The sequence below is a fragment of the Oreochromis niloticus genome, linkage group LG6 (genome assembly GCF_001858045.2).
Source record: "Oreochromis niloticus isolate F11D_XX linkage group LG6, O_niloticus_UMD_NMBU, whole genome shotgun sequence".
Taxonomy (NCBI): domain Eukaryota; kingdom Metazoa; phylum Chordata; class Actinopteri; order Cichliformes; family Cichlidae; genus Oreochromis; species Oreochromis niloticus.
Window position 1 is genome coordinate 11876524 of NC_031971.2, and position 24305 is coordinate 11900828.

At 39.3% G+C, this 24305-nt stretch overlaps 1 protein-coding gene across 1 annotated transcript in view; it reads right to left on the reverse strand.

The window, feature by feature from the left end:
- mad1l1 (mitotic arrest deficient 1 like 1) overlaps positions 1-24305 on the reverse strand; it is a 68482-nt gene that overhangs the window by 37762 nt on the left and 6415 nt on the right. The window contains exons 10-15 of the mRNA XM_005462639.2: positions 17586-17672; positions 16659-16803; positions 13697-13837; positions 12746-12802; positions 10839-10930; positions 10549-10639 (exon numbers count right to left, since the gene is read on the reverse strand). Of these exons, the coding sequence (XP_005462696.1) occupies positions 10549-10639; positions 10839-10930; positions 12746-12802; positions 13697-13837; positions 16659-16803; positions 17586-17672 (613 nt within the window). The remainder of the gene's footprint in view (positions 1-10548; positions 10640-10838; positions 10931-12745; positions 12803-13696; positions 13838-16658; positions 16804-17585; positions 17673-24305) is intronic.

Here is a 24305-nt window from a genome sequence, read left to right on the forward strand (position 1 = left end):
GAGCTGAATGTCATCAGCATAAAAATGATAAGACAGGTCGCTAAAAGATTGAATGATACCAGCTAAAGGAAGCATATAAAAAGAAAATAGTAATGGACCTAAAACTGAACCCTGTGGGACACCACAGGTCAGGGCAGCAATGTCAGAGGTGAACCTATCAGTCCTAACAGAAAAGGTCCTGTCTGATAAGTAGGAAGAAAACCAGTCTAGGGCAGAGCCAGATACACCAGCCAAAACCTTGAGCCTGTTAAGTAGGATTTTGTGATCGATGGTGTCAAAGGCTGCACTAAGATCAAGCAAGATGATCACAGAACAATTCCCTGCGTCAGATGCCATTAATAGATCATTATAGACTCTTAGGAGAGCGGTCTCTGTAGAGTGCTGCTTTTGAAAGCCAGACATGTTTTGAACAAACGGAACAGCAGAAAAACAGTTTTCAGTTATCCATTTCTATTCTTTTTACTTTTATTTTAGTGTGATTTTAGTGAGAGGAAAATGTTAATACTCATTACCCACCATTCACACCTAGAAGCTGCCCGGTACCATCCACTCTCAGACCTGCTTGCCAGTGGACTAGTGCCTTATTCAAAGCACCAGTACACACGACTACTACCCCACCCAGGATAGTTTGGAGATTTGGCGATTTAACAGAAGAATTGGAAACTTTTGTGTCCCATGTTTGCCTCTCTAATTCTTCAGTGACCACTGTTGGGACAATCACTATTAAAAGATGCAAGTCACTTTGTCTGATAGCTGACATCTCAAAATTCCATCCATCCCTCCCTCCCTCCCTCCTGGGGGCAGGAGTCTAAGCAGCCACTTCCAAGAAGCTCTCAAGAGATCTCTTTAGTGTATGTCTGTCCAGTGACCTCCTCCCAGTGGGAGATGCCCTGAACATCTCCTGGTCAGATGCCGAAACTACCTCAACCAGCCTCTTTCACTGTGCAAGTAATGACTCAACTCAGACACATCAACATTCTCATTTTTCCAGTTACTACCAAGAGCTTGTGACCACAGGTGAGAGTAAGAACGTAGATTGAACGGTCAACCAACAGCTTACCGGCCCGTGTGGCTCATTCAGTCACATGGGCCACCGCAAACTAAATTTCATTAACACTACACTGACCTCTGCCCAATGTGTGGACAGCTTTGGTTTTAAGTAAAACAAAGTGCACAAGCATGTAACTTGAGAATAAACACAATAGGCTTGCTGCTTCTATGGGGCAACAGTGTGATGTCAACTGGAAAACAAGCACAGCAAGCAGAAACCCTAGTGTGGCCTCCTGTGATACAGGCAGGCTATGATAAACTCAGAGCAGTTGCTGAATAGGTACTATATCCCAGTCTCAAAGGCAACAAGGGAACTAGGGCTGCATCTATGTGGAGGTTCCACTCCAATGGTTATTCCTGAATGGGTAAAATGTGTGGATGACGAGCTATCTGCAGCACAGATGTCCTGATAGTGACTTGAAATTGGCTCCCTGCTGGAAAGCAGACATGAAGTGGAGCCTGAAAGCTCAAGACAGAGTTAGAAGTAAAGTCATAGTCTCCGCTAAGAATGTTTTGACTGGTAACGGGCTTACCATTGTAAGGCTTGGACAATCTGGTATTCTTTAATAAAACCCTACCCTCTAAGTTACGGTTAGACACATGAAAAGGACAAAGAGCAGATTCTATGTCGTTCTGAAGAGCCAGGAAGCTGCAGATGAAGAGCTCTAGGAACCACAGGTGTCCATGAGGTAACCACAGACAGTGTAGAATATGAAAGTAAATACTGTGACGTCACCCCTTGCTTTTTAAAGTCCTATTCTGAAGTAGGGCTGCTCAATTAATCGAATTTTAATCGTGATTACGATCTGGGCTTTCAACGATCATTAAAAATGACTGAGCCGATTATTAGCTCCTCCTCTCGCGCTGCTCCGTGTGGCAAATCGAGCGCACCTCTCTGCGTTTCGAACACGCGTCACAACAATTAAGAGGACCCGAGGGAAGCTCGGAAAGCTCGGAAAGCTAAGCAGAAGTTATTTGGAGAGGAGAGGATAATGGCTGCTGAAGAAAGAATGCCGTTGGTTGAAAAGAGAGGTAAAACGACTTCAGTGGTGTGGAAACATTACGGGTTCGCAGAGTCGGACGGGGATCAAGTAGACATAGTGTGGAAACTTTGCTACGGTGTCGTAGCTGCACCACAGAGCAACACTACAAATTTATTCAATCATTTGAAGACCGCTCACAAAGTGACATACGATCAAACAATGAAGGAACATAGAGAAAAACTCTCGACAACACCTGCTTCATCCTCACAGACCTCCATTCACGCTACCCTGTACAACGCGACTAAATATCCCACCAGCTCCCAGAGACACAAGGAGATAACAAACACGGTAACGTTTTCCTCGCCAAAGACCACTGCTCAATTAACACAGTGAACAACCAGTATTATGCAGTATTTTGAAGTTCACTAAACATAGATGTTTATATTTTCCATTTATTTTTTATATTGCAAACATTTGCACTGTTATCAGTATTTGCACACTATTTTATATTATTTTTTGACATCTTTAAAGCCATTATTCAATACATTGTTATTGTTAAATAAATATCGTCAAATAATTGAGATCTCAATTTCAGTGAAAATAATCGTGATTATCATTTTTGCCATAATCGAGCAGCCCTATTCTGAAGCCCCAAGATGAGCGTTTACACGGTCCCATCTTGGTTGCAAAATAACACAGGTTTAAGGCACTTACATGTCCTTTTTCCCCATCAGGGCCCTACATCCATATTTTATACTGATTCAGATTCCTTGGTTCTTGTGTCATAACATATCAAGTGTGTATCCTTGAGAGCACCCTCACATCTATATCTTCAGCTGGCTTTGAGCAGGTCTAAAAAGAAAAAAACAAAACAAAACAAAACAAAAAAAAAAAATCCACACACCAGAAAATACAAATAGGTCTGTGCACAGGCCCACAGCATTTTTCTATGTAATATTAATATAGGAATGACTGTCAGGCAATGCCATAGGGACCCAGGCCTTAGGGATTCATGGATGAGCAAGAGGAGATGAGGGCCATGCCTACAAAGCATGAAGGTCTGCAGAGCAGTACCATGTCACATGGAAGACCAAGCTTTATGGGCTCCTCCTCAGTATCAAACCTCCCACATGTAGACTAGATCGGTACAAATGATGCTGTCAGGAATAACTAGAATGCACAATGTCATCGTCTCTTCTGCCATATGTACAAACCAAGTCTTTGCATGACCACTCTTGTGTCTTGCAGCTCTCATTTATTTTGTTACTTAAAAAACTGAACATTGATGGCTTTTCTTGAATTTCTTGGTCAAATCTATTTAAGTTATTGATAACAGGAAATGGCTATAATTCATTTATGTAGCACTTTTCTCATCTTGGTGACCACTCAAAGCACTTTAGACTATAAGAACACACTTAACCATACATTCTTACAGTCTTTTATCCTAAATACTATTTATATCACATCAATTTCCAGTAAAGAATCACAATCTCGACAATGTCTTTGGACTATGGGAAGAAGCTGAAGCAGTTGGATGAAACCTCTCTGGGCATTGGGAAAACAGGGAAATGTCTGATAGCTGACATCTCAAAATTCCATCCATCCCTCCCTCCTGGGGGCAGGAGTCTAAACAGCCACTTCCAAGAAGCTCTCAAGAGATCTCTTTAGTGTGTGTCTGCACAGTTACCTCCTCCCAGTGGGAGACGACCTGAACATCTCCTGGTCTTCATATTCATAAAGAATATGAAGAAAATTAGTTGCAAAAGTCTTACAAAGGTGCCAAAGGCATTTTTAAATAGATTTCCTGATTTAATATTGTGATTTATTTTACATGTCCATCTGTCAAAGATTATGAAAACATCACTGTAAGACCCTATATTCAGTTTAAATTAATAAATAAAAAGGCATTGCTAATAATGCACCTGCAAAAAAAAATTTTTTTTAAAAAAAACCCAAAACAAACACAATACAACTAAACATAATGTTTCTGTGGCTGTGTATTGTACAACTAGACTCACTGATGTAAGCATATGCACAACAGAGAGACTATGTTGATGCAACCTCATGCAACAGCAACAATTATTTCTGTTTAGACACTAGCATGAGAGCAAAGCATAAAGTACAACCCTGTCAAATCTACCATTACGACTGCCATGATCTGCAATGCATCAATTAAAAAGAAAAATAAAGAAAAAAAAAGAAAAAGAGAGAGAAGAACAAACATTAGCACACAAACAAGTGAGGGGAAACTCTAAGGAACAGACTCATATTACAGACCACAGATCTTTTTGTTGTTGTCATTAACTAAATTAAAATTACATGGTAATGAACATCATTTTTCCCCATTAAGAATAAGACCTGAAACCACAAAAGGGCCAACTTGAGATAAGACAGAACACACAGGGTGAAAAAGTCCTTCATGGACTCTAAAAGCTTCTCTGGAAAAACATTAATGTTAAAAATAAAACTGTACTGAACATTGAAGTTTCTTGGAGATGGTTTTGTTAGAACATTTCAGAGCTACTACTGTTACTAACATAAGGCTTAAGAAAGTCAATGAAATAATAACCAGCACATTCTTTTTAAACTGAAATATAAAATAGTAAACAAGTTTATGTTTTGCCCCTCTGCATTTCCAAATCAAATGGTTATCTAAAAATCATACAGCCTCTACAGTCACTGTTATGAATGATCCAGCATGTTTGGGGGAAAAACTGGTGCACATAACGTAATCAGTTTATATTTTTGCCGTCATCAATAATGAATGCAGTTCAAAAATAAAAAGATGAAAGCATAGCAGTTCTGATTCTCCCAGTGTGTTCTGTTAAAGGTGGCTCTTTTATCAGTGAGAGAAATCATTAGTTAGTAAGACCAGCAACCACAGAAGGCTGACGTCAGCCAAATTACACAAGAACTGACCTGAATGCAGAAAAGTACTGTCAGGTTTTGATAAAGCAAATTAATTGCAAATTAATCACTGCACCCATTTCCCATTTTTCCAAGCAAAATATGAAAAGAATTAAGGGTACCTGAAAACCTTCACACAGCACTGTACTTAAGCAACCTCCGCCAAAGCACAATACTTGCACAATATGCACATAAAAAAAACAAAAACCCCAAACTGTTTTTGCTAAAAGGTATAAACAACACATTTTACTTAAGTCAAAATGCATGTCAAGTACAACCAGGCTGTGAACGCACACCAGGAAGAGATATTAGCACCCGGGGATGTGTGATCCAAATGTAAACAAATGACTCAACTAACCATCGCTGAAGCATTTGCTAGTTGCACTCCATATGACAGAAACAGCAAACAGTGGGTGGAGGTTACTAATGCATTTTACATTGTTTAGTCAATGATATGATGCCAGTCCAAACTGTGGAAAAGAAGGGCTTTAAACAACTAATTAAAAAGCTCATCCCAAAATGCAACATCCCAGCTAGCAATTATTTTCTAATTTAAAGTTCATTCTGTAACAATATAGTGCAGCTCCCAAAAAGTTACAAGGTTAAGCCGTGTTATGCAGTTCTGTTATACTTTTACTTCGTTTTCAGAGAAAACATTACCTTGGCTACTTCTGTGCTTACATTTGACTGATGCTGTGTCACTGGATACAACAGAAAACCTCCTGGTCCAGACTTGATGGAACCTTATTTTTTGAAGCTGGCAGCGGATTATCTTGCAGAACCACTTTCAATTTTATTTAATTTGTCAATTAAAACCAAAGAAATTCCATCGGTTTGGAAATCAGCTTTTGTCTTGCCTTTATTGAAAGGAGGTGATCCATCGGTGTTGACTAATTATAGGCCAATATCAAATTTGTGTGTTTTATCCAAAATCATGGAATCGCTAGTTTGTGACCAGTTGAAGGAGTTTTTGTACTCTAATGATATTGTCTCTAAATTTCAGTCAGGCTTCAGGAAAAAACACAGTACTAACACTGCCACTATGAAAGTGATAAATGATATTATTATGGCACTTGATAAGAAATTGTACTGTGCGTCACTCTTTATTGACCTCTCAAAAGCTTTTGACACTGTTGATCATGCTGTCCTAAAAAACAGACTGCTCAGCCTTGGATTGTCAGAACATGCAATAGCGTGGTTCTCAAATTATTTGAATAATAGAACCCAGTGCATTAAACTTGAAGGTCTTTGTTCTAAATTTGTTGCTGTCCACAAGGGGGTGCCACAGGGCTCAGTTTTGGGTCCCCTTTTGTTTCTTTTATATATCAATGACTTGGGTCAAAATGTCTCAGACACAAATTTGCATTTTTATGCTGACGATACAGTTATTTACTGCTATGGATCATCTCTTACTCAGGCCATTGAAACCTTACAGAAAGCCTTTGTTGCTTTCCAGCATTCACTTATCCAGCTAAAATTAGTTCTCAATGCTGACAAGACTAAGCTAATGTTGTTTTCTAAGTCAAAGAAGGTCCCAGAGCCTATTCCAGTGGTGTCCACCCTTGAAGGAAATGTCATAGAGATAGTTCATGAATATAAATACCTTGGTGTCTGGATAGATGACTCCTTTACCTTTAAACCACATATAGAGAGACTTGTAAAGAAACTGAGGCTGAAACTTTGTTTTTTTTTCCGTAATAAACAGTGTTTTTCTTTTGCAGTAAAAAAACGTCTTGTCACTGCAACCTTTTTATCTGTGTTAGATTATGGTGACATTCTGTATATGAATGCTTCTTCTTCATGTCTTCTAATGTTGGACACGATGTATCATGCTTCCTTGAGGTTTATCACCAATTGTAGATATCTGACCCATCATTGTGACTTGTACTTAAGAGTAAATTGGCCTTCTTTGGCCATTAGAAGACAGGGGCATTGGTACACTTTTATTTACAAAGCTATTCTTGGATTGTTGCCTCCTTATATTTGTACTTTGGTCACAAGGACAAATAGTGGTTCTTACTCCTTGCGTTCAAATGATCAGCTGCTGCTGTCTGTTCCCCTTGTCCGCACAGAGTTGGGTAAGAAAGCCTTTGTCCACTCTGCGCCTTTTTCATGGAACCTGTTACAGAAAGACTGGAAACTGACTGAATTGTTGTCTTTAAATGTTTTTAAAACTAAACTCAAAGGCCTACAGACTGCCTCAATAATGTGTAATTGTTTTGTGTAATTTTTAATCTTGTTTGTTTGTATGTATTTGTTTGGAAATGTGCTGCCTCTTGGCCAGGACTCCCTTGAAAAAGAGGTTTTTAATCTCAATGGGACATTCCTGGTTAAATAAAGGTTAAATAAAATAAAAAAACAATACTGTGTCACTACTATTGTACAATAATGCTGCTGCTCCTGGCACCTTGTGGCAATAGATTCACACTTTGAAGTATGTAGTCTGTCATCAGTGACAGCAGCTCATTGGAAAAGAAGGATGGAAAATACCCTTCATTTTGTTTGCACTAATAAATGCTGCTGCCTGCAAGCTGCAATCACTGATAAAATGTTGCTTGGGACTTTTAGCTATATTGTCATAGATATCATTATTGCAAATATTCTTGAAATATTATGGTTTAATTCCAAGGCTATAACATCCACCCTCATTGCCAAGTATGTATGCATCCCTATGGAACACAAGCTGCTTGAGTTTGTTGAAAATATGCCAAAAAATAAATTAAAAAAAAATACAATGTGATATCAGCAATTTTTTTCCTTTTTTCAGGCGCACAAAACAAACAGATTTCCATAACATTTGTTCTCGGTTGTTTAAACAGTTGTGTAAGTTCTGCCTGACTCTGCTCTCTACCACCAAAGATACTGCAGAGTTCCCTCTGGTGGACAAACTATGCAACATCAAGTCTGTGTAGGTTCTCAGTCATCCAGGTCGTGGTAATCTAAGGCTACGTTCACACTGCAGGTCTTAATGCTCAATTCCGATTTTTTTATCAAATCCGATTTTTTTGTCTGCTTGTTCACACTACAAATAAAATGCGACAGCAAACGCGCTCTAGTCCAAAAAAACCAAATATCGAGTGGACTTCTTTAACTTTCTATGCAACATCAACACTCCCGACATCAATGAAAAGTGTTTCTCTCCTTAACTGTTTTAATTTTCATTTATCGGCCATTACAAATACCAGCATCAGCAAATGGCTAACCTTGGCCGTTAAACTGAAACAGTTATTAAAACCTAAATGATATGGAATGTACTACAGTTCTTGCAAAAACAGGATTTTGAAGGCCAATTACAGCTGCCCCATTGGGTGATGATCCTGCAAATTGATGTTAACAAGTAAACAACAAGTAACTGATCAATCAAGAAGATTTTTAGCTTGTGCTCTCATAAATGCATGAAATCAATATTGTTTTTAAAAATAAAATCTGTCCCACTTTAGATTGCTGTTGATAATTTAACCAGTACTTGTGCAAGTACATGCACACCCTTCTGTACTTTTCTTAAAGCCAATCAAACAGCACGTCTAAAGAGAGAAAACAGAAGTGTTTTCAAGTGTTACAATTTAACTTTAGGTTTAATGAAACCGGGCTGGATGTATGTGTCATTTGAAGTCTCCACTGTCCAGAGAGGACAGAACTGGATTCTATTTGCCTGTGTAATAGGTGTTTAACTGCAAACAATAAGCCTACTTTGTGATAAATTAACATCTATCGATATCAGCATTGATACTGACCAATATTTATCAACTCTGATCGATGCTTCTGTATTTTTGGTGCAATATATAGCTTTAAATGGATGCAACACTCTATCACGCTCCCTGATGTTTGAATGCAAGTCTTCCAGTTTGTGCAAGTCCTCTGTCACTAGGGCCTCTTGTCTGATCTGTGTGCAGCTTGGAGTGTTTGCCTAGCAACACTGACTTCACAGTCAAAAACACCCTCTAGTCTGAGCCCAACTGCCAACCACACAACACTGTGTCAAACACTTCCACCTGATTTTCTTTCCCATTTATTTACCTCCAGAAGAACATTTTTTGTTGGTATTTCTTCCCCAGTTTGCATTATGTTTCTAAATTTAATAAGTAACTATGTTAAATAACTCTGACATCAATTCTGACTAAAATAACCCAGTATCATTTAATCTTGATTATCAAAGTAAAGAAAAAAAATACACGTTTAAAAAAATAAGTACATAAATACGGTAGAGACCCTACAATAATACACAGAAAACCCCAACATTCAAACAACCCCCTATGAGCAAGCACTTGGTGATAGTGAGAAGGATAGTGACTATAATAACTCTGTCGATAACACTTCTAAAATCAGAATCTCTTTGTCTGGTAATTTTTAGAAGGATTATATCTGCTTTTACATTGTCATGTGATTCCTAGTTTAAAAAGTTGTTGCTTAGTTTTTAACAAACTTTAAGATAAAACATCACATTCATTCTGTTTTAACTTCTACTGATCTATTCAGAGTTCATTTTAGGTGTTCATTGATCACTAACCTGGTTTCAAGATCTTTAATGGTACAGCCACTAGTTTGTTAGCTAAATTGCTCAGTCCACAAAAGCGATCTCACTGCACTGGTCATCCAAGTGATCGACACCTGTATATGTCAGTACAATTTAAATATAAAGGCACTAATAATGGGACTGGCTACGAAAATCTTATATGGAAGTTGATATAATACTAATAAAAAAAATGCAACGTCAGTTTATTTGAGCAATCAATTCTGTTAACTCATCCTTATTCAGCTATTCACTTCTTCTTTCAAATAGTTCTCCATTCAGTCACTCATCCCCTCAGTCAGTCTGATGTAGAGGTCTCTTGGTGTGCATTAGACCATGAAAGAGTCATAAAAATTAGCTCCTAAGAACTGACCTGATCCATTGACTGTGTAACCTTGAAACACACACACACACACCCACACGTCAATTGCCTTAAAGGTGGTGGTCATGCTTGAAAAAACATGGATTTCATTCACCCCACTGCTAAATGGAACCAACACGCTTGCCCACACACGTTTCATTAAAGTGCCCTGTTGGCTTAGTTTGGCACAGTATGAGTCAGGGGAGTTAGAGAAGCTGACTGAGATGAAACACACACACACACACACACACACACACACACACACACACACACACACACACACACACACACACACACCATTTTAAAAGAAAAAACAGGAGAAGAGAGTTAAATAACTTTGGAAGATGAAAGCAGCTGGATTAGATGCACGCAGTCGTGTGTGTGTGTGTGTTTATGTTTCACAAATGTTGTCTACCAATTTAATTTTAGCCAGTGTCATTCCCAGCTAACACTAGGGAGGTCCACGAAATGCTCTGTGTATTGTAATCCCTTCCACCAACAAAGGAAGGATTTCAAATCAGCCACAGGTTGTGCGATTTTTCCATTGGATGCTGCTCAAGTCACACCTGGGTCCAATTATGCTTGAAAAACTGTCAGATATGTGAAACGTTTGTGTGAATCAATCTGTAGTGTCATGCGGGCTCGTCTGCTGCCCTTGGGGTTATTAAATTGGTTCCTTTGTGCCAGACGAGTAAATCCATCACAGAAAACAGTTGGAGGGAACTTTAAGCGCCTACCTGTAGGTTGTGTCTCTCCAGTCTCATCTCCAGAATGTTATTCTGCTCCTCCAAACGTTGCCGCTCTCTCTCTAAATCTTCAATTTTCTGTCTGAGAAAAAAAACAATGCATGCACATACACTGTTTAATAGCGCCTAACATGCAAAGATGTGACCATGTATGTCACTGAGTGAACAGGTTAATCTTAGGCGTATAGCTCTGCTCAGGCATGCATGTGAAGCATTAGTGATTTAATCCTTTATATGTATGGTCACGAATTTTTCATTGCAACAAGTTGAGGTCAACCCACCTGAGAATGGTGACCTCTTCTTTGGTCAGTAAAGAGTTGCTGTCAGTAGCAGAGGCCTGCTGCTTCTTTAAAGACTCCAGCTCCAGCTCCGCCTGGGACACAAAGAAAATGATCCTGGTGTACTATCATCAGACCACCTTTGGCCGTGTGCCTGGCAGAAACCTTTTGCCTGCAGATAAATCCTGAAGACTGTATTATAGTGGGCTGCTATCTTTTTTGACACAGACATCAAGACAAACAGATATATCCTTTACACACCATTAGCCCACTAACTTATTTTCTGTTTCACAACGTCCTGATCTTTTTACCTCTTACGCATTTCTATTCCATCTGTCTCATAGTTTTTTTTTCCCTCTGATCTTGCTCTCGTCTGTAAAATTATCCCTCATTTCCATTTGCACACCAATTTTCCTCCTTCTCTGACAGCATCTGCCTGTCTCTCACTGCATCCCCACTCCCAGTCTTCCCAAGACAGATAAGTAATTACTGCTATACCAGACAGGTGGATTTCACGCGTCAATACTCATTGCTATGGCTATGTTGATGTCACCTCGGCAACAAGGAGCCAAGAAAAGAAGGAAGATCATAGAATGAGTAAAGAGAGTCGCAGGGTGCGTTTCAAGGTTTCAGGTCACACCTGCCAACTCGCTACGTTATCCGAGACTATATTTAAAAGCAGAATACTTCTGTCTGTAAGAGGTTTCTGTCATTTCTTCAATTGAGAAAAATGTACATGCCAAGATTGACAGATAAACCTGTTAAATGTATGACACACTCAGGAGTGAAAAAAGAACATGTGCTAAATGGACTAAGTTTACATCTGTTTTTATTTTTTTACACTGTCATTAAGATTACTATGTATAGATAGATGTATAGATTCTTTTGCATCCATTTTTCATTTTCTTCTTGTATTTAGCTGGTTGGGTGGTTATATTTATCAATTTTCTACCACTTACATGAATCTGGGCTGTTTGAACAAGAGTCTAAACAAAGATAACAGGATTTCTCTCTCTCCCCAGCCATCTCCTCCAGCTCTTCCAGGGGCACAGTGAGGCAAGCCAGCCATAAGACATTATCTCTCCAGTGTGCCCCTGGGTGTCCTCCTGGTAGGACATGCCTGAAACACCTCACCTAAGAAGTATCCAGGAGGAGTCCTAGTCAGGATGTATAGGCAGTTTATTGTGAGCCTCTACTGAATGACTGAGCCCTGACCTCATCTCTAAGGGGGAGCCCAGAAAACCTTTGGATGAAGCTCATTTCCACTTGTATCTGAGATTTTATTCGTTCAGTCACTGCCCACATCTTGGGGTATTCAGTGAGGGCAGAAAGGTAAATCAACCAGTAAATCGATGGCTACACACTGACGCTCAGCTGTCTCTTCACTGCAACAGACTGGAACAGAGTCACAAAGTCCTTTAATTAATTAAATGGAGTCATATATGCATGTTGTGTCTGTAACTTCAACAGATTGTACATAAAGATGCACGATTCCCACCTCCTGCTACTGACGTCTGTCTTCCCTCTTGTTCTAATTATATCAATTATTAACCTGGAGCCTGCAGGACAGTGGGCACATGATATTGGTGGCCACCCAAAGGTGCACACACATGCTACTTCCCTTTAATTTCACATAGTCTACATGGCACAATCATAGATGCTGGTTATGCTCTTATCATCTTTTTGTAACTGCTATATGTGAAGTTAGCTAGCTACCTCTCATACGCTTTTTGCAAAAATAGACTGGTTGTGCTCTTGGATCCATGTCTCCAGACTGGTTGATACTGCTTATACTTTGGCTGCTAATTACTTGACTAGTGAAAAATGCCTGGGCCTTTTATAGAAATGGCAAGTTGCAACAACAACAACAACAAAAACAAACCAAAAAACGGGATTGCAGGTGCACTTACTGTTTGTAGCTGCAGTTTTAGTGTCCCCGTCTCCTCCTGCGCTTTGGTCAGCTGAGCCTGAATTAACAGGACAAAAGAAATATAATGTAGAAGCAAAAAGAAAAATGACCCTAGCCTACTGATATGCAGTAACAGCCCTCAAAAACAGAGGAAAGAAGCCAATGAGTACTTCAAAATAACATCCCTGTTGAGAAATGAGTTGCTATCAACCAAAATACTAGGTCTTTCATGGGTTATGAATTTGTATTGTAGAGTCCTAAGGCAGTGTGTTGTGGATCTTGTAGGATTGCAATAGCAAAGCTTTGTGTCATAATGAAGTTTTTGTGTTTGTTCCATTATTCTTACAGATCAAGCTGCATTTTATTAACCTTCATGCTAGATTAGCAAAGCTGTGACACTACGAGTGCAGGGGGTGCTAGGTTGGTGCTGATCCCCGTTGCAGCACAGCAACTGCCAAACTCACAGTGATTGTTGGCTTGTTATTAAAATAAAAGGTTTGTAGAGAAATTCAAGCTACTTCGCCCATCTCTTTCAAAAGTGAGTCACAGTGTAAACAGCATAATGCAGTAACTTTAATAAAAGGGCAAAACTGGAGAGAATCAAACTGAGGTTCTGCACTTAAACATGGCCAATTCTATTTGTCAAACTGAGGGAATTAAAAGAAAAAGGTGAAAATCTCTGCACCATAAGTCCAGTATTATCCATTTTCACTGTAGATGTGTTTCAGTCTGTCCGCTAAACAAGAGTATTGAGGATGTAAACAACAAGCAGCTGAAGCTAAGTAGCATGCAATTACTGTGCCCTCAGCTACGAGCCATGTGTCAAACAGCTACATGCATAATAATGTAGTCGGCAGCTTAGTGGAAGTCAGTACTTTCAAATTCAACTTTGAAAAACAAAACAAAGAGCAGAAGAAAGAAAAAGTGTATTTATGCACGCCTGCAGACACACCTCCATCTCTGCATTATGGCTCTGCGTCTTCTGCAGTATGTCCTCGGCCTCCCTGAGTCGTTTGCTCAGTTGAGGAGAGTACTCAGTAGGCGCCAGCTCGGTGTCATAGGACTCTAATATGGCACGCATTCCATCCCGCTCCTGCAACATAAAATGTTACACATTAACAGCACTATAACACGGTAAATCTGCTGATTAATAAACAAATTTCACCGTATCCAATAAAGTAAAAGAAAAAGTTGTCGGAATTTTAACATTTTGTGGCATCACATAGTCAATGTCTATCTGTATCTGCATGAATAAACAAAATAAAGCATCTTTCTTATTTTTTTTCTCTAATTGTTACTATGTTTCTTTTTGTTTGCTGTGTTCAGGTGACCATCAAACGCATGTATAAGTCAGTAACACAGTATGAGGCAGCTACAGCTTTCTTATCCAAGCTGTAATAAGAGAAGCTTAGGGTTGTGCCCATGCTCATCTGTATTTCTAAAACTGAAATGATCAAATCAAAGAAAAATGTCTTTCTAGACAAAGAATACCAGAATAAATAAAGAGCATGTGTTGCCCATATTATGCTTCCTCATCATCTCATCCTTAATGTGCTGAATAGTAAAAGTTTTGTCCTCTGTACAAATGGAGTCAGAGGCATACCTGCTTCTCTTCAACGGGTAAAAGAATGCTTTTAAAGTGTCAACAGGACTGACATACAGTTTCCAAATAGCTTTCAAAGTTTTCGGTCTGTGTGCTTCATGTCTGAGTGGTTCATTTTATATTTCACATGCTGTCACAGGAATCTCATGGAGTCCAAAAAAAATAAATAAAAATCCATATAAAGAGAGATTTTTACATTTACTGTTCATATAAGAAAATGAAGTCATAAGCAAAGAGAAAATAAACTGCAATGGCCTGTTGTGGTGTGTGAATAGAAACTAATAAATGCACGATCATTATATAGAGGATCAAAAAGGCAATAATAATAGGATTAGATATAAATGAAATCATTCAAAAACAGGTATTAAATGTTCAAAATTATAACAGTATACAAACCAGATTCCAAAAGTTGGGACACTAAACAAATCGTGAATAAAAACTGAATGCAATGATGTGGAGATGGCAAATGTCAACATTTTGTGAAAAATACTGTTGATTGGCATATGACCTGCTAAGTAACAAATTAGAGGGTCACCTAGGGAACCAGTCTCAAAGCGACGTGCTTCCAGTGTGGACGCAGCTTAACCCTCGCCAGTGACCATAACCCTAATGCTAACCCTCAATTTTGTCCAAATCCCAACAGTGGGCAGCAATAATCCTTTTACAATAGCATACTGGTTACTACCTGCAAACAAACCATGGCAAAACTAACCAGTCAGATCAAAATCAAGATAGTCTGCTAAGAAATGAGTCAGTCAAATGCATTTTCAAACATTATAGCAGTTCAATTTGCTAACCATCGACACACAACCATTGACTTCATACATCCTACAAGATTCTCTTTAGAGGAGAAAAGATGACAAATAGGAAGACAGAATGAACAGAAGTAAATACAAAAAAGGCACACATGAGTACGTTTAGAGGTCAGTGTGCATGTGTTCAATCCCAGTACTAACCCTTTGGCTGTTTACTCTCTATTAATGTGCCAAGAAATTCACTCAATCTTAATCAAAAATCTGTCACCTCTTCTCTGATAAAAACTCTCAATTTAAAAACACACAAACAAACAGGGAATGGGCGGACAGAATGATAAAACTATCATTACTGTTTTCATCATCTACTTTTTTTTTTTTTTTTAAATTGCTTTTCTGTCAACTGTTTTATCCAGTGCGTGAAGCTCTGGCCATGCCTCTAATGGGTCACTGAGTCTGTCCCACAAAAGTATGTGAAGGGAAAAAAGTAATCGGGGCAATGATGGCTTAAAGGAGATGCAGCCTTGTGGCAAAGACAAAATGTTGCATTTCATAGCAAAGAGTAGAAGAACCTCAAGGGTTTGTGAGGAAATTAAACTGGTTCTCTTCTCCAAAAAATTCTTTAAAGGTCAACCATTTACTTGATGAACTGGTTAGCTGATCAATATACAAACTACTGACAACAATCAAAACCAAATAACAATTTAGTTATTTTGTTATTTGTCAGTCACTTTGTTGGTTCCACATACACAAATAGGACGATCTGCTGCTTCTCTTAAGTTTTATTTCTTAGTTGGGCTGGGTGACATTTGAAATCCATCTAAGACACCTGGAGGAAAGTTCAAAAATGGATAAACATGTGCTCGGATTAATCTTTTTTTTTTTCCTTTATGAAAACTAAACAATAACTGCTCAGATATTCTTCATATTCCTTAGATAGCATGTATTCTTCCCTGAATCCACACTCAATGAGCTATTATTTTTCATTTTAAAAGTATTGAATACATAAATGAAAGACCATTCACATTGTTTTTGCAATGCAGACTTCAGGCTATATGACGCATACCCTAATTTTAGGTGAGCAAAAAGATCCTTTCAATTTTCAGTAAAATTCAAAAACTAAAAACCACAATACATTTGAGTAAAAAAGGCAAAAAAAATTCTTTCACCGAGCTATAATGTTAGCATCCCTTTAATCCTGCCTAGTTATGGTGGTGGTGTGTGCATGTGTGTGATTTGTGTGGTGAGAGACTGAGCATGATAACCTCGGGCATTACACACATCAAGAAATCGATATTACAGGGAGGTCTTCTCAAGAACTGCAGAGCTGGGGGGGGGCAGACAGATGGAGGAGTCACGTGACACCCACTGGCCAATTAGCAGGACAGAGGTGTAAAGGCGAGATTACGAATTCAATGCTGGCCTTGCAAGTCTACCTGGCTACTGTGTTCACTGAGTGTTTACAGTCAAATTACCGCATTGGGTGATGGCTGAAAGGTCATGTTTGAAGGCATGAATACTTCTCTGTGTTTGAGAGTGCGTGGCTGATCACCAGGTACCTTGGTTAACAGCAGTACCCGCTTCTGCAGTCGACGGACAAGAGCGTCCTGTGCCTCTCTCTTCTTTTGCTCCTCCAGAGTCTTGCTGCGCTGCTGGGTCAGCTCTGCACGAAGCTCCGACTGTGAACGCTCCACACTCCTCACACTGACAGAGCAGAATAAACGAATTGGTGGGAAGCAATTTTTACGTGTGCGCGTGCGTACATATGTGTGTGTTTGTTAATAATAAGGGAGAGAGAGAGAGAGGGTAGAGAAGGAAGGAAAGAGGTTGATTAGTGCAGAACAGTCTGACAATTTGAGAAAGGCAATTTATAGTCAATTTATAATAAGACTCACAGACAACTTACCTGACTGACACCAAAAAAAAATCCCAGACAAGGGTCCAGAAATTATTTTCAGCAGAGATTTGTGCCAGGTCTGATCAATAGGACAATAATTATGCCGAGGGGCAATAATTACACCGCAAGCTCCCATCACCATCCCCTCCCACACTCACGACTCCCATTCTGCTGTTTCTAATACTTCATAATGAGCCCAATACGCTCAGCAGAAGAGGAACGCTTGTTAGCTAATGAAAGCTTTCTTAGCTGGACTGAGTTGCAGCACGAATATACCAGAGCACGCGTGTGCGGCCCTCCCTATAGACATCACCTCTGTCTAAACAGGACAAGTTTAATTAGTGAATTCCCTCTCTCGCACTCACAATCTCTCACACGTACACACACTCACACACCAGTGGTTACTGTCAGGAGTGCTATCAGAATCAGGACCAGTTTAATTAACTTTGTGACAATTAAGGACTTCTCAGAGATATGCTCTAATAGATACATGAGGGGAAGAGAGGCATGCAAGCAGGCAGAATGAGAGAAATAGGTCTGAAGGGAGAGAAAGGGATTTTGTGTGCGAGCGAGTGCGTGTGTGTATTACCGGCTGTTGAGTGTGTAGTTCTGCTCTTTCAGAGCAATTTCTCTCTGCTGGATCTGAATCACCTCCCTGGACAGATCCTCGGGTTTCCTACAGACAAGACACAGCACAGAACAGTTAGCATACAGATGTGTACACACACTTACTCCCGCAATGAAAAATTGATACGACCGAGAAAGCAGAAAGGACAGAATAGATGAAAACGACGGCATTTCCATAGTCTTTTGTTTGCCGGTCAGTAGGGAGCTCGGAAATAAAATGACACGAGGAGCAGGGGGAGAGATGAGAGGAGGACAGTGGGATAAATACTGGTCACTGCTCTACAAAACAAACTCACTCGGTGGAAGAGACTGACAGGTTACAAAACAGACGGTGGAAAGGCAGCAATACATGTGGCATATATGTGTTTAAAAGCCAACATCTCACCTCTTGTGAAATGGGAATAAGATTGGGCAATTTAGCTCCACAGCACTTTTAGTGCAAAACTAGAGACTTTAAGAGGATGTAGCAAGAGCAACTGAAGATGACCAGGTTAAGCAGTTCAACCAACAAACCTGGAAATATCAACAGATGGAGCCTAGTTGCTTTTCCTCGATGATAAAATCAATCTGCTTTACATGTTTCACATACTAGCACCAAGAGACCTGACCTGGGCTTGTGTGCCATGATTAGGCAATCTACTGACAAATTAGAGATATGTACGGAAAAGACTGAGAAGGCAGGTTAAGGGTATACTCACACAATTGCTTTGTACTATGCCCAAGCTTGACTGTCCGCCCTCTCCCCTCGCCTGCTGGCCTGCGCTAACACTTAACGATCCGGGGCCAGAGTACACTTCAGTTTGTCTCAGCATCTTATCCTCTGCTTACTCTCTCCCCCTCTTTCAGGCAGACACTTGCTTTTGAAATGCATTCTTGCACAACAAATGAGGTTCAAGATTTTATGTGCTTTAGTTGTAACCATTTTTTTAAGCAATGACGCGCTGTCCTCACGTACCTTATAGATTTGTTAATTAGTTAGCACGGTGATTTTCACGAGAGACGGCGTTAGTGATGAAGTGTTACACGGTTAGTGATTACACTACAACGTGTACCCTGTATGAGTCCAACTGAACCATGCCTGGGCTCACCTCCTAAAAAGTGGGCCAGGGCTTGATGTGCTTAACTGAAACGGTCACACTAGTTAAACATATTAGCCTTTGGGGGTCAAATGTGCTTTGGCACACTACGGATTCCCTACTGTGAGTACACACCAACTTCAAGGCTGGCAGACAAGAGTATTCCATGTGAAAACTGGATGGTTAGGATTTATTACAAACAGCAATTCCAGCCCAAAAAACTTCAGATAAATACAAAATGTACATAAAAACTGGAGGCAATGACAATGATCATTTAGAGCCTATAATGTCTTAAATGTAAGTATGATGAAAACAATACAAAGACTACCTGCATACAAAAGTTATATTATATTCACATACACATGTACACACGCATATCCATTTTCTTCCGCTTATCCATGTTAGGGTCCCGGCTGTTGAGGGACAAGACTCAGTGTGCACCCTGGGCATGTTGCCACTCTGTCACAGGACTAACACAGAGAGACAGTCAACCATTCACAACTACGCTCAATTTAGAATCACCAATTAACCTAACATGCATGTCTTTGGACTATGGGAGGAAGCCAGAGCCCAGAGGGGAAGGCACAGGGAGAACATGCACGCTGCACACAGGAGGGCCCCAGCTGGCCGAAGGGGATCTGAATCCAAGATCTCTTTGCTGTGAGGCAACATTGCTCACCACCACACCAAATTTATACTCATATGTTCATATTGATTTCAGCAACATCACAGGTGCTGGAACAGAGAAAGAACTTATTTATTTTTTTCTTTCAAGGTCATGATGTGAACACAAATAAGTCACAGCCTAGAGCAGTCATCTCGTCTCGCATCCACAGGTACCGTGTGTGTTGTTTTATATATTTTACATATGAAGCTGGTGCTGGATTATCCACTCAGTGCCTGATTCATACTATTGCATTAAATCCATTTAAGAAAAACAAAAACATATACAGTAGCGTGCTAAAGTTGCCTCTGTTACTGCAGTTGTGAGATTTAGGTGGCCTACGCTAGAACGTTTCTAATTTATCATTACTTGCTGTTGGAGATCACCCCCTGGAAGATGTTGAGAAAAAACTGCATTTGACCATCCTTTGCAAACTACCCATGTCTGAAGACAAATACTGTCAATTCTGGGAGATCTAATAAACTGACATCACCTCCCATCTAAGTTTTTAGATTTTAGGTTCTTGCTCTTTTAATCTTATGGAGCAGCGTTAACTGATATTACACTGTGTAATGATGGTTAGTAATAAATGCATAGATTTGTACCAATTGAAGCAACACTGACTCTTGAAGATAGGATGCGAGCTCTTTCACTCTGAGGTTTTCAGAGTACAGCTGCTTCTCCTCTACAATGAAAGGAGCCAGGTGATGTGGTTGATAAGGACGCCTCCTGGGCGCCTTCTAGGTGAAGTATTTTGGGAATGTCCTGCAAAGAGGATGCAGACCCAGGACATATTGGAGAGATTATATCTCTCACCTGGCTTGGGTAACACCAGAGAAGAGCTGGAAGTGGACAGGGAGAAGGAGGTCTGGGCATGTTTGCTTAGACTGCTGACCTCACAACTCAGACATGGTTAAGCAGCGCAAAATGAATGAACGGCGTTTTTGACAACCACTGCAAGTGATTGGTGATCACCGCATCCCCAAACGCTAGCTATAGTGCTATTATATGAATAAACTAGCTGCTTTATTCAGACCATGGTAAACTCATTTTCCATGGAACTCAAATCTGAAATTCTTTTGCAAATCCTGAATCCCTTCAGGCCAAAGAGGAGATACAGTATCTTCCTTGTTATCAGCACACAATTCAAAAGCAAGCGTCCATGATGGAATGCATTATTGTACAAGGCATGCAAAACTGTCTCATCCCAAGGGACCTTTAATGCTGAGCACATTTTCAGAGCAGCACATTTTTGAAATTGAACTGTTATAACTGAATGTAACTCCTGCACATTGTCTACCTTAAAACATAAATTACAACATTTCAGTCTAATCAACCTTTAACAGGTACAAAAGTAATGTCCATCTATTCACACACACACACACACACACACACACACACACACACACACACACACACACACACACACACACACACCACATTTTAATCATCCATTTGATGTCTTCTTTTGTCATTTTTCTGCTAAATTAATTCATATCATTTATGGGATATGTTAATCATCCCTATTATACATGTACATGTGAGTATGTATACATACATAGACGTTGCCTTTGCACCTGGTGAAAGGCAGTCGGACTGAAACTTTATCATTTAACAAACGCATTATCTGTAAGCGAGCCACTGTGTGGGGGTTATGTTCAGCCGTTATGTGGAACTTTTTCTAGGAAAGTGGGTTGTACCACTTAACATTTATCTAGGCGTGACTTCAGGTATGGAAATAAACTCATGACTAAAATATGAGTTTGTGAATTATAAGCTGGAATGGCCTTGGTATCCCTAGTAGATAATTCAACATTGCCCTGAGCACAGAGGGATGAGCCTTTTCCTGAACTCATACAAGCAGCTATTTTTCTGTCCTCTGCCTTTTTTGTTGGTTTTGTTTTGCAGGTCATGAGCCAGTCATCTTGGATGCTGTTGCAAATAACGTGATGGTTGCATATTATTGGGTGAAATGTTGTGAACAACTATGGGGTGTAACCTTGTCTACAAAATGAACTGTCAGATTAGCGAGTCTTGCTTACAAAACGCACATAAGTGAATCGGAAAACGTGGCCGAGAGTAAAATTTAGTCCAAAGCCCAGATATCAAACATAACTATAGTAGCAAATACTCCAATTTGTCCCACTAAATGGATGTGCATGAGCCTTAGTGATTTTATTCACCATACCAATTGAAAAGCAAATGGCTAAGTAAGAACCGGGAGTAAGAAATGCTAAAATCATAATAAATATAAATAACTGAGAACACTGTGACTTTCTGTGTTTGGCTTTATTATGGTAAGACCTACAGTTGGACATTACTTTATGACCACAACGTGGGGTTTTTGACCAATATACTACTCAACTCAATAACATGCTACCTTTTATGTTATACATGGAAATAACACTGGAAGCTGAGTTACTAGAGTAACTAATGAGAGATCAGCTATTACATATACATCCAGCATCCAGACACCCATTTTATCCACCCCAAAAGGCCAGGTTATTTGTAAGCTAAACATGTTCTTGATGTAATTTTTGTGGGGTTGTAAAAGAACAAAAAACTAATTATTAGCATATTAGCTGTGTGAAAATTTGACATCAAACATGTAGCATGGTCTTAATGCATTCACAAGATTTTTAGGAAACTTGACCTCTGACCTCGACAAAATTCACTCCACAACTTATACAAGATTTGTAGTAAACACATCCATGGTATCAACTTGAAAATCCTACGTTGTGTTGTTCTTGAGTTATATAAAGTCGGTCACCCTCTTTGCTGGGTGATGACAATCCTCAAACCTTTCATGCATGAAATTTAGCATGTTGGCACATAGAGTGGTATCACCGTGATAATTTTAACTCCTCCATAACCAGCGTAGGTGGAATCAACTGGTCAATTTTGAAGTACTTGATGAACTTCTCTTTCTTTCAGTATGATTATGTATTCCTGAAATGTACCTGTACACATTTTTAGCCCATCTAAACCAATATATCCAACAACAATGTAAAGTGGAACAGTGTCCAGGAGTCGTACTGTAATTTCTCCAGAAATAGCACAGTCTTGTTATCAAAGTTAACAATACTCTTATTGGTTTTATTTAATTGGGAGTAATATTTAGCATAAAAATCCAGCAATTTATGAACACTGGGTCGCAGTCCAACTAAACTTTTTTCACTAGTGGATCATGGACACAGGAGAGCTAAAACAAAGTCTTAATCCACAGGGAACAGCACCAAGTTTGTATGGCTTTCAATGTGGCATCAAGATTCAGCATACACACAAACACTACCATAAAGTAGTTAATACAATTTAATACACCATCTATCACACAAAACCAGTCTCTGACTTACATGCACAAAATAGCTGCAGTTCTTTCTGTAGCTGGTGAAAGTTTCAATAATAAAGGGGGGAAAAAAACATTTTCTGGAAGACCTTTCAATATATTTTAATCATTCAGCTGTCCTTCAATGGCAAGACCAGAAGTATTTCCAGCAATCAGTCAAGTTGCACGAATTCAGTATCCAACTAGATATGACTAGATGATCACAATTTCTTGTTGAAATATTGTCAGAAAAGTGATTTTGTGGAACATTATGATCACACAGCAAAGAGAACGTGTGACCTTTTGGTGTAAAAATGCCATTACCTGATCATTTTTATCGTATTTGTCATTTTCCAAATATTTAGAGATTCTTGAATTAGGGCCAAATCAAGTCTTGAACTTTAAACACACCAAATTCTAGTCACTTCACCTCCAGTCAAAGTGAAACTTTCGAGCGATATCATGTAAAGAAAGCGACGGACAAATCCAAAACTTAAATGCCTCCAGCCCCAGCTGTCGCCAGCGTGGAGGCATAAAGATATTTTCATCTTCTATTTCTTCCAAATTTATTTTCAATTGTCATCCCCACTGGCACGCACATAACCAAGCACAATGTTATCATCTCACATAACAGACGGAAAGAAAATAACTTCTAGCAACCAGCCAGCTGCTGGCAAATCCAAGCTGCAGCTTTAAGGCTCGCGTCTACTTCTCAACACAGCCACATTTATTGTTCTTCGGAGTTTTCTCTTTTCCCTTTAAGTTATTTCTTCCTGGCAAAAGACCAACATTGTTTGTAAGAATTAAATCTCAGGGTGATGGAGGTCAACTCTTCAAGTACAGTAAATTACATTTATTCCTCAGTCGCAACTCAGCTCCATATTCTTCATATCCTGAAATATCTTGTGAGAGAAAATGTTTATTATGTATAAATATAAATTATATTTAGCTTTAAGTAACGCAAGATGACACAGGAGCCAAAGGAAAAAAAAACATAGAAAAATCAACAATGAAAATCCAAACTTTTGTGTCAAAGCACAGCAGCCCTTATGAGCCATTTCATATTTAATGACAGAACAACAACCGCCCTAAACAAGCAGCTTCGACTTCATGTCAGCATTAATTCAGGCACTGTTACATTACTGACGGCCCTGAGATATTATCATTATTCTGTCACTGCAGTGCCATCAATTCTCCTTTCTTCTGACAGCTCCTGATCATTCTTAACCGCAAAAAGAATATGACATATATCCAATTCACTTTCACTTACTTTGTGATTCTTAAACTTCTTCATAAAAACTTTGACAATTACATACCTGACAAGACTCCAAGCAGTAAAATGCTGAAATAATGACTGTTTAATAGCCTACAAGGCAATCACAATATCCCACTTATGCACAAATCCACATCAATAGTAATTTTCGCACAGCACTGATGCACCGAGTGCAATAAAGGTGAACAAATTGCTGAATGAAACACACTTACTTCCATTTGCCTCTACATCGCACACACTGTGACAAGAAAATAACATCTTGACCACCTTGACAGTTTATTTTGGGCTTATATTAAACATCAGAATAAAGAGTTTCTAAATGTGACTGTGATGCCATTTTGATC